Source organism: Sinocyclocheilus rhinocerous, unplaced genomic scaffold, assembly GCF_001515625.1.
Source record: "Sinocyclocheilus rhinocerous isolate Xijiao unplaced genomic scaffold, SAMN03320098_v1.1 scaffold5898, whole genome shotgun sequence".
Classification (NCBI taxonomy): domain Eukaryota; kingdom Metazoa; phylum Chordata; class Actinopteri; order Cypriniformes; family Cyprinidae; genus Sinocyclocheilus; species Sinocyclocheilus rhinocerous.
The window spans coordinates 267,394-279,550 of record NW_015656642.1 but is presented as its reverse complement, the minus strand read 5'-3'; the positions used below and the strand labels follow the sequence as shown (position 1 = coordinate 279,550).

Genomic DNA, 12,157 nt, shown 5'->3' with positions numbered 1-12,157 from the left:
ATCCCACTGGTCACAATAGTGACCGTAAAAAAAGGTTTTCATTTATAAAGCTCTAAAAAAAACTTACTGATTGATGTTTTAGTGCACTTCCTGCAAATATGGAAAAAATAAATGGTGTCCATTAAATATGTGCAGTGTCACATGGTTAGTGCAAATTGTCACATGATCAAAGCAGTTTATTTCTTGTTTGCACCTTGAGAAGATGATGGCTGCATCAAAGCTCCAAAATTAAAGGCTAGTAAAGTATGTTAACAAAGAGATATATAAGAGAGTTAACAAAGACTTTTGGTACACATTATCTTTAGGGTGTCTAGTATTAATATATGAATTCACATATATTCAGTTTTGTTGAGTGTGGTCATAGAATGAGTAAACACTTTTCCAAATTTTTTTAAAAAATTAATTATTGATATTTCAAAGGAATACTAATGACACATCATTTGGATATTTTCATGTCTGCTAAACCCTTTAATTTCCGATTATTTATAAATTAATGTTAGTTCCAGGCCAGAGGGAGCACCCAACCACCGAGCAACAAGGATCTAATTTTAATTTTGACATTTTAAACAGCAGGATTAAATCAATTATCGTAACCCCACTGTGCATCAAGTGCCTGCCGCCATTGTTTTGAATGTGCTCAAACACTAACCGGAAACGTCCAAGGAACAAAGACGTCACTTCCTTAAACCGCCGAATATCCGTTGAAATGGTCCATAATCTATGAATAATAGCAATATTGTCCTGTTGGAGCTGCTTGACAGCAGAATTTGGATTTGCCTCATATTTGATGAAGTTTGCATCATTAATTCTATTAATTTTCTGTTTAATACTGTGAAGGTGATTTGAAACAATCCTTACTGTATAAAGCGCTAAGGTGACTTGAGTATAAATCAATCGGAATCAATCTGAATGTTGATCCGAGAAGAAAAGGCTAAAGACACATCTCTTCTATCTACACTTGACCCTCTAACACTTTCTATTCTATTTACAGTACTTGTTTTCTTTTACTTATTGTAAAAAAATAAATAAAAAAAACTAAAAAAAAAACTCTAACTAGGGCTGATCGATTATGACAAAACTCATAATCATGATTATTTTGGTCAATATTTTAGGGCTGGGACAATAAATCGATGCATCGCGATTCATGGATCGATTCTGAGATTTTCGGAATGTATCGTGATTCTCTCTCGAATCAATTCTGAGCTTAGTTTTTAACAGCAGATGGTGCTCTAGGCTAGTATTTAACCGCACACTCAAATGCTCACGAAGAAGCGCGCTTGCGTGCTCGGCTGAGTAATGTAAGTGGTTAAATGTACTTGCACATCGGCTTTTATGCTTTTATGCTGTGAGATTAACATAAACACAGCCCACTGTGAACATCCTTGTAATTCGCTTCAACCATTTCGAACTTTATGAATGATTATTTTAGGTTCAAGTGGTGCGTGTGAAAGGAACTGGAAACAAGCAGAATACGGCTATTTCTAAAGGACGCAGTGCCATCTGCTGTTAAAAACTCAGCTCAGAATCGATTCAAGAGAGAATCGCGATGCCTTCAGAAAATCTCAGAATCGATGAAGAATCATTTCTCGATTTGCGATGCATCGATTTATTGTCCCAGCCCTACAATATTATAATCACGGTTATTTAACACAAGTATGAGTGGGCTATATGACCAAAACTTTATATGAGTGATTTATTTAAAGATAGCAATATATATCAAATATATATTTTCTGTATAAATAAGGTTGCTATGATATCTACATTTTAGATACGTTGTAATGTTCACAATTCTCAATACCACAGCAGAATACTAGGGTAACTCAAAGTCCTTAAAATTATGAAAAAATAATTAAACAGTCAGTAATACAATAAAAAATGCAAAAAACAAATACAATAGAAAAAAAGATACAAATGAAACAAACAGTGCTTTACATTTTTTAACCTGTTAGCATTCCGTGATACACTGCGTGGTTTAGGCGTAATTTTACAGGAATGCTAAGGGGGTTAAGCAAGTCTAAAGTATTAAGCTAACAGCCTACTACACAAATTAAATAATTGAATGTAAAATAAAACAGCATAGCCTTCACAGTAAGAATTAAACTTGCTTTGGTTCTCATTAAAGCTACAAAAGTCCTTCAGTCAAGAGCAGTGAGTGATTTTGTCTTTGTCTTTTGTTGTTTGATTAATATGAAGCACACAGTTGGCAGCAGGAATATTAGGCTGCTGTCACTTTAAGAGCTGCATGGATCCAATTTACTGTTAAACATGTATTTTCATTCTCAACTGTTTACGTTCACTTAAGACATAACGGTCGAGCATTTACGTGAATAATCACCAAGCGCCGCATTTTGACACATTTTTGTGTGTATTTGACACGCGAGTTCTCTTTCGTGCTTCTAAAAAAACAATCAATCTAATAAACTTTAATAAATCAAGCACATCCCATTTTGTGAAAGTCACATCGAAAATGTATTTCAATTAATTGCACAGCTCTACCTCTAACACTAGAGTTCTCTATTCTTTTTTCTTTCTATTCTATTCTATTTACTTGTTTTCTTTATAATTCTGATTGGCTGTCAATGCTTTCATCATTCATCAGCTAAAAAAAATAATAATCTAAATCGCTCAGATTTCAACAATATTGTTTCTCTGTGCAGTTATCGTTAGTTGTGCTGTGGAATCTGCTATTGTTTTATATTTAGAATTATTGTTTTGAACTATATCTTTATCTTTATTGTACTTGGTGTGAACGTGCCTTTAGGAAAGAAAAGAGAAAAGTATTGAGGATTGCAATTGTCAGAATAACAGCTTGCCAATATTTCTGAACAGAGAGTCTCCTCTCGCTACAGATTGTCACAAGTTCAGTAGAGGCCATTGAGGAGATTCTCCACCCCAAATGTCATTTATGTTGGCAAACAGAAAGTATTCATAAATATGGCTGCAAACAGCAATTTTTGGGGCAGAGCAAGTCAGAAACAAAGTGACAAGCTAAGCAAGCATGGCAGGGAAGCATCCGAACAGTAGAATAAACTACTTATTAGCTATATTTCAACATCTGCTTCTGCAGTCATTTACTCAGGAATATTATTAATATTAACTAATATAATGATACAAACTAATACTAAAAACATTTCAGTTATGGGAACAATGGCAATATCTCTTTTTTTTGGCAAATCATCATTCAGCGTAACAGATATATTTATGTAAAAATGAAACAATATACTTATTCTGACCTTTACTTATTAAAATACATAAAAGAATATGTGATCATAGTCATTAGGGCTGAGTTTTGACACAAATTTCACGATTTGATTCGATTCTCATTCACAAGCTTTCGATTCAATTCGATTCGATTCGATTCAATATCGATTATTTTGGATATATATTAGGTACAGTAGGCCTACTTGCCAAATTTTCTCAAGGAAAAAAATCTCTCAACTAATGCTGTAAAATATACATGAGAGTCAGTTGGTACTACATTACTATAACATTGAAGGTTAAAATTGACTGATTTGTTAATTACACGATGAAGACACTTAATAAAGTTTTTAAAATAATAAAGTTACAATTACATAATATTTCTATTTCAATTCGTTTTTTTTATATAAACAATGGTGGCTGTCATAAAAATTGATGGATTTATTCAAACAAATTAAACATTGAAGAACAGTAAAATTTATAATGAATATGTTATATGGTAGGGCTGCACGATTATGACAAAAATCATAATTGTCGATTATTCCCTTGAAATTGTAATTGCGATTATTACTAATGAGTTTATGGTCACAGAATATGTTTGCTTCTGAGGTAAATGTGACGTTACGTGACATTGTTTACAAGACGTTATTGACGCCTTTGCGCGGCTGAAACCCATTTAAGAATTGATATCGTTCCGTAAAAACGAGAATCGATTAATATTGAGATATCGATATTTTTTACACAGCCCTAATAGTCAAACTACATTTTAAATGAATTTCATTTGCATACACACAAATTTGTGCGCACGCATGCTTAGTGAATGAGACCCAATTAGGGATATGCCGGTATCCATCCAGAGCATCTCTCACATGTTCCGCCATGTGCTTCTGGTCCGCCTTGTTTACATCAGAGTGCGCATGCTCTTTCAGCTGCATACAGCAGTGTTGTGCATTTTGACCAGTTTATGGGAAAAGTATTGTTAAAATGCATTAAAAATTCTGAATAATTTGTAATATATAATTATTCACGGTATTTAGAAGTGCCCACGATAACAATATCGTGCACATGCATTACCGTGATATATCACATTACCGAATACCGGCACAAGTCTAGACCTAATGTTTGTTGTGAGACGAGAAATATTGTAATATTAGCCTATAATACACTCAACAATACTTTGGTTATCTAGTGGTTAGGTGCATCAATGGATTCATTTTAGGGTCTAATTTAGTGTCAGTGCAGTCGGTTCAGCTGTCTCACAGGACAGATTCAGCAATAATGGCTTCTTACAGTGTGTCCTATTTTCCTAGGAGTGGGAGAGCTGGATTCAAGAACAATGTCTTCTGGCGAGAGAGGAAGAGGAGGCAGAGGAAGCCGGCAAGCCAAAAAGAACACCTACATACATTGACACGCGCCATACTGAAAACACAAGCTCTCCATTACCAGGAGGTTTAGGACTTCCTTTATTGATGTTTCTGAAAAATCCTGTTCAAAATTTGGTCAACCTAAAAGCACAAATCAATATCGATAAAAACCAGGCGGCTCAGTTAACAAGGAAATGGGATCGTCATTATTTCAGTCGCATCCTTGACATGAGACAACTTCTCTGACCTCCAGGAGAGAAAGTGCTTCAGTGGAGACACACATCCACAACTCCTAACAGTGTCTCTGGATGAGTGAATGTCAAAATGAATGAGATCAGTTTATACACGCGCCGCCCCTCAGGCAGAAAATCACTCTTCTAATTTTACAAATCTGCAGCGACAGCTGAGTTTTATGATAGCCAGAGTGACAGGACAAGTTGTTATTCCACCTTTATGTTGACATGTTAAATTGGTTAAGTCTAACCAAAACATGAACATGGGTAATATTTTGATATTTACTTTGAATTTAATTTTTAAAGAAACCTTTAAAATATCATCGGGGAATGCCATTTCCCCCCACAGCCAAAAGAAAGGAGCAATATTTTGCATAAAAATAAGCCTATATTTAGAACCAGTGTTATTTTAGTAGCCTATCATTGATACATTTTTGTAGTTTTTGTTAACATTTTGAATGTTTGTATTAGGGCTGCACGATAAATCGCAGCTCGTCAGTGAACAACGGCTCTGTGTAGTAAATGCTGCTCCATGTGAAAGCCCGCACGTGATGGAGATTTACCGCTGATTACAGAACCAGCTTTACTGACAAGATGCGCATTAAATATCGCATGCGATTTATCATGCAGCCCTAGTTTGTATTTTTATATTCTTGTTTCTTCATATTTCATTTTAAAGTTTTAGCAACTTTTCATTTGTGTGTTTATATATTATATATATATGTATATATATAAGGGCGATTATGACAAAAATCATAATTGTCGATTATTCCCTTGAAATTGTATTTGCGATTATTAATTACGATTATCACAATTTACACTGTTTTTTTTTGGGTTGAAAGTAATTCATGTAAATTAATGTATCAATGCAAAGTTTCATTTTCTAAAATTCTTTTTAAATAAGGTTCAGCAAATATTTATTTTTGGTCCTTTGGTTTTGGGGTGAAATAAGTCTCATAAACTCTCTTCGAAGGTTTAGCCAGATTCGCCCAGTTATTGCTTATCACGTGATGAAATCACATTAATTCATATTTTAATATATAGGAACTGATTTTAAGAAATTTCCAACCATCTGAATGTCCCATTTCTATTTAATTTGAATGACTGTATAATAATAATGTTACTAATAAAACGTTTTAAAGCACATTAATGCATCTTTAACATAAAAATATCAGTGCTGTTACATAATTTATGTTTGTTAAATATAAAACAACACTTTTGCAACATCTGAAACCCTATTTCAGATACCCGTTCGAGCTGTGCATGTAAACAACAGGCTCAAAGACTGATCAGAAAACAGCTGGTTAGTAAAGAAGAGGTTGGATTTGTGTTCATTCCAACAGTATGGTCTGGTTTAGATGACAGGTCAGTGGCTAGCCTACTAGCAGCCTAAGCTACTAGCCCAGTAATCTAACCGGAACCAGTTAAACTGAAACCACAGACTGGTTGAGTGCACTAGTTCAACATCAGAGCAGTTTGATTGACAGGTCTCACGGTGACTGTCACACTGCCACAGACGCGCTGTCGGACTGAATTAACCTGTTTTAAAAACTAGTTACTCACTGCTGGTCGTCTTCAGAGTTTATAGGGGCTCCTGGTTCTGGGGTGTCCTGGACTGGCTCTTCGGGTCGGGCTTTGATACTGGATTTGTTCTTCAGGATCCCTTTAATGGGTCGCGGTGCTGCCATAACCGTCAAACCCACCCACAACTCCTCTTTCACACTGTTTACACCTCAAACAAACGACCAAAACTCGCCGAGGCGCTTCAGAAACAACAGCCTGGCTTAATGTATTAACCGCTGATGTATTGCGTGCCTACAAATGAGAGTTAAACGCTGTCTGTGACTAAAGTTTGTGACCGTTGATGAGTAGAATTCTGCCGGAGCTCGCGCACTTGCCCATTTACAGCGGGGAAAGGAAACAGGGCGCCGCAGTCAGTCTCGCATTCTCTGTTATCGCGAGAGTTGCAGCGTTGCTATAGAAACATAACTCTAACGCGTCAAGCGACAGTCGCCATGTTTGTTGGGGCTGTGAGGTCAAGCGCAGTAGTCACACTTGTGCATTTTGCCAAAGTAAACTTAGTAAACTTAGCTTTTGGGTAGCGCTATATTTAATATTTGACGGCTGAGAACAAGGCTGTACAGTGCATTCAATGGATTGTACTGTAATTTAACAACATGCTGACAACTTTCAATAGACAAACACCATAAAACAGTTTTGAAAGTTGAGTTGAGAGATACTTGGTCTGGTTTACACAGTAAGTACCATGAATTTAGGAGTTTTCGTTGTAAATAGAATTAAGTAATTATCCATATATCCATGTTGTTCCTCATTCTGACAAGAGCTGCTAAATAAGTCTTTTGCTAGTCAGAAAAGATCATATTTTGCTAGTAGTACCAATAATGGCTACATTTTTCATTTGTCTGAAAGCAACTTTTGTCCGTTTTTCTTTAGCTTGATTGTAAATATCCAACATCTGGGGGGACGTTTACATGACATTGTTTTCAACAAAACACTGAAAACGTTTTGTGATGTTTGGCCATTCATTTTCAGGGGGCCTGAAAACACAAACTTTTGAAAAGTCTCCTTGTAAACTACAAAAACACAAATCTGTGAAAGTGCTGATGTTATGTGCATATGTATTATGTGTTCAGTCTATAGGTATGAGCGCAGGCACATGGTGTTTCTATACAAAGATATCTTTCACTTTCACTTCTTTTTTTTCAAAGTGGCATCGCCAACTACTGGCCTAGCATGAATTTGAGCAGTTTTCATGCAGACAAAAAAAATAGATCTTAGGTAACAATAATTCCTATTGCTTTTCATCAGAAAACCAGCAGTCCTTGATGTCTGGATGCATGTTACATAAATATATGCATGTTACATAAATAAGCCTAATGTAAGTATGCTGTTAAAGAGCACCCTTTGACAGCAATTTCAAGGCCAGAAGACCTTTAGTCCATTAAACCATAAAGATCGTGTTGAATTATGCTTGTGGGCTGGCTGTGTAGTTATGTCATTGTTCGCCTCTCAAGTTAGTGGAAACGTAGGCTGAGGGTTTTCAGAGAGGATGGCAGAGACCCCGACACAGCACCATTTCAGTAGCACGGACAGCTTTTCACAGTGAACACTGAACAGTCATGCAATGGCTGCTCATCAGGGACCACTGATGCTGTAAGGCATGTAGACTACCTGCAACGGTCTGAAGTTAAAGGATTATTTGGTTTGATTCAGAAATGTTTCCCAAGCTGGAGGTCTAGATCACCACAAGGGGGCAAAGTTCCCTCAGGTTACACACATGTTAGACTGCACCCCATAAACACAATCAAGCCTAGAAAAAAAACAGTGAACCACCCCTTTAAATATAATTTCCAGTAAATATCAGACAGACCATGCTGGTCAACCAGCACCACACCAACATTAATAAAGCCATTGCAACTCATGCTAGTTGCCTCAGTTTTTCTTTCTTTCTGTCTTTAATTTTTTTATTTTCCTTGTGTCTACCAGGAAAGGCTGTCTCACCACAGCCCAGTTCACGATAGATGAAGATTTCCACAGACCTGATTAATGGACTTTATAACCGGATAGGGTGAGGCCTCCTCCGACTGATGGTCCTTTGAGAATCCCTTACATCAGCAAAACTAAGGGCACTATATGGTGCTTTCCCAGTATAATCTACAAATTGTAGTGTTTATAGAAAAGTGCCTTTTTTACCTCCATGTGTCTTATAATAACAGAAACAAAATGTGAGCAATCCGTGCCTGAAATAAAGCCTATATTCAGCATATTCAGTTTGTGAATATGAACTTCAATTATCACGCCTGTTGGACACCGTACCCCCTCATTCAAGGTAAATAGCTAAATAAATATTATTTTCTTTGGTAATTGATACATTAAAAAATACATCAAAAGTCTTCATATAAAATTATGCATTTCAGAATTGTATTATCCTATTTGATTTTTTTATTTTTTTTATTTAGGAAGTGGCATGAAGTGGAGGAAGGATGTTCAGTCTCAGGTTCATAACATTTCATTAAAGACTTGCTTTAAATTTCATATATTCCTATTTGATACGTTGAAATTAAAACTCTTTTATAAAATATCATGAAGTGGAAGAAGGCTGGAGGTCTTTCTTGACATTTTATTTGTTATTTTGTATTTTTAATCTTAATTCAATACATTGCAATGAATATAGCATGAAGTGGTAACACACAGATAACAGTTCTGTAACTAAAATAAATAAAAAGGGTGAAACAGGACAACCGTCTGACACTTAGAAGTGCTGAAGCTAATTAAGACAGAGCTGTTACTATCTCTATAAAACATTTCAATAACATTAACAAAAAAATCACCAAAACCAAATAGCTTGAGAGTCTGCAAAAGAAATCCATGCTCAAGGGTGTCAAAAGCTTTGTAAGCTTTGACTTTTTTTGATAAAAGAATCATAGATTTGACCAAGTGAAGTCCTGTGTGTCAGGATGAACAACAACAACAACAAAACTCCAAGGATCTGTGAGGGAGAGAGAAGAACATATTGATAAAACATTATTAGAATTAGTGTGGAGAGCATCTTTGCTTCTAGGAGGAAATCTGTCCAGTGTGTTCATCTAAACATTCATTAAAATCGCCGCCTAAAATTAGAAAAGAGCCTGGGTATTTATTATGCATTTCTGTCAAATTACATAATCTGAGGAAAATAATATTTTGTTAGCAGAAAGAGAATTACAGCCATATAAGTTGCAGATAATAAAGATAAACTCTGCAGGACACCGGCCCTCCAGGACCGAGTTTGGACAGCCCTGTTTAGAACAAACAAGATAACCTCATATAATCTTATATAACAATCTTGGACAAGATAACTACTTTTTAAACATGAAAAAAAAGGTCTTTATAAAAATATGCCAACAATAACTGGCACAATGTAAAGATTGTAAAAAGATAATCAGTACTAACAAAAATTAAGCATATGACTTGAGAGTCGAACTAAGCAGTACTCACTGGCCTGGGTATTTATTATGCATTTCTGTCAAATTACATAATCTGAGGAAAATAATATTTTGTTAGCAGAAAGAGAATTACAGCCATATAAGTTGCAGATAATAAAGATAGAGTTATCTTGCTTTAGTGACATAATGATTCATCTGCCTTCACTAGAAGTTATTACCTCAGGAATTTGCCCCTTAAATTTGTGCAAAAGAGTGATAAGACCCCAGCAGAATGATTAGAACCATGGCTACAATAAATTAAATTGCCCCATTGATTCTTCCAGAATTTAACATCCAACTCACAAAAAAATTTGGACAGCCCTGTTTAGAACAAACAAGATAACCTCATATAATCTTATATAACAATCTTGGACAAGATAACTACTTTTTAAACATGAAAAAAAAAGGTCTTTATAAAAATATGCCAACAATGACTGGCACAATGAAAAAATTGTAAAAAGATAATAATCAGTACTAACAAAAATTAAGCATATGACTTGAGAGTCAAACTAAGCAGTACTCACTGAGGATTGAATCATTGAAAGATCAATCTCTAGCCAAATATGAGGCACTTGTCTACTGAGCTAATCAGCTAAAAGAAGCTGACAACTACCTAAATACAGGGAGAACAGAAGAATGCATATACATCCTGCTTCACACTGGCATATTCAAATCTCTTTCCGTCAATCAGAGAAAAAGATCCATGGAAAGAAGCCTTTTCCCCTTCATCTCTGGCCTTCTAGACCAGGGGCCAAATTCTTCTCTTGCCACCCTGTCTTCTGGGGATCAGGCCTCTTTGAGTCGTAGCTTGTTGTCCCACAGAAATGTACTATCTCTGGCAGCTTGCCAGACAGTGTCCTGGTAACGACGAAAAGCAAACAAGATAATTATAGATCTGCATGTACCATCCTTTTTCCGCGGGCCGAGACGATGGGCGATATGCACTGCTTCCTCCATCCTGTCACCGATGCCAGGTACCACATTGCTCATTGATCACAACACTACAGACGTCTTCTCCATCCTTTTCTTGTACCCCATGCAGCTTCAGTGTCCACCTCCAACTGTGCCGCTTGCACGCTCCAACTTCTTCTTTTAACGTTGTGTTCATCTGTTTAAGATCCTGAATCTCAGCAGACATGACTTTCAATGCCTCTTTGTGAGTAGTTACCTCAGTAACAAGCTGATGTACGGTCGAAGACAAACTTTCAGTTTGCTTCGCTGTAACGCCAGTTGTCTTGACAATTGTTGAAATTTTCGGAAACATTTTGTCACATTTACCGGAAAATTCACGAACTGTGGCCAAAATTTGTCATCACGCTCACTGCATTCTCGGTAGCAACTGGAGCTCCTGCCCATAAATTTGGCTCAAAATGAGAAATTAATTAAAAGTCTTGTTTATGTGTTCATCTATATAAAATATTTGAGCTATGTTGGTTGTAATATCATCCAACCTCAAACTTTCCTGAAGACACTTCAAAAACACCTCCTCCAATCTCACCGCCATCTTGGCTCATAAGTTTCAAAAGTTTTTTTTGTTTTTCGAGTATAGCCCTGTATGATGTCATAAAGGGCGGAATTCCTTGTATGGGCACTTCTCCCAGAAGAGCGCGCGTGCTCGCGACTCTTTAGATCCGCCCACGACATGCCTCCAGGAGCTCGGCTGTTTACAGATGGCGCTTTTCCAATGCATGGTACGGTTCGGTCCGGTTCACTTTTGGGGGGTTTTCCACTGGGTACAGTACCTGGTACCTGGTACTTTTTGTAGTACCACCTCGTTTGAGGTTCCAAGCGAGCCGTACCGTTACCAAAACGTGACGTGTAAACTCTGCTGATCACGGATTGGCCGGAGAGAATCGTCACTACCTGCGTCACTGAACTTGCGACACGAGACACAACAGACCCGCTAGATTTAAATCAGCACAGCCAGCGAAGGATCGAACACAACTGTTTTGAACGAGCGCACCTTTTTTTAACAACCAAAAAGTGGCTGTTTCGTGGTCTGTTGAGGAAGTACAGACGTTCCTCTCATTGATAGCAGAGGAGCGGATCCAGCGAGAGCTTGATGGGGCGACGCGGAATGAAAAAGTTTTTCAGGAGTCGCAGCAGTAGAGGCGGCGCAACTATAACCACATGTGATTAATCCCGCCCACTCTTCGGAGATATGAAGGATGCAATACTACTCTAGCCTTCCGCTACGTCTACCTCATACGCTCGAACGCCTTGTCGTAAACGCGCCTGGTTAAGGGACCGGAAGCTGGAGATTACAGTTTATACATTTTTAAAAATCAATATTTTTCTTACACTTACGCTTCAGAAGGCTTTTATTAACACCCCGGAGCTGTGTGGAGTAGTTTTATGATGGATGGATGGATACACT

General features: G+C 36.9%; 1 protein-coding gene across 1 annotated transcript in view; it reads right to left on the bottom strand.

Annotated features, from left to right (window-relative positions):
- LOC107720739 (protein phosphatase inhibitor 2-like) overlaps positions 1-6,744 on the bottom strand; it is a 19,263-nt gene extending 12,519 nt beyond the window's left edge. The window contains exon 1 of the mRNA XM_016528563.1: positions 6,359-6,744. Within this exon, the coding sequence (XP_016384049.1) occupies positions 6,359-6,483 (125 nt within the window). The 5' untranslated portion in view covers positions 6,484-6,744. The remainder of the gene's footprint in view (positions 1-6,358) is intronic.
- Positions 6,745-12,157: the final 5,413 nt, after the last annotated feature.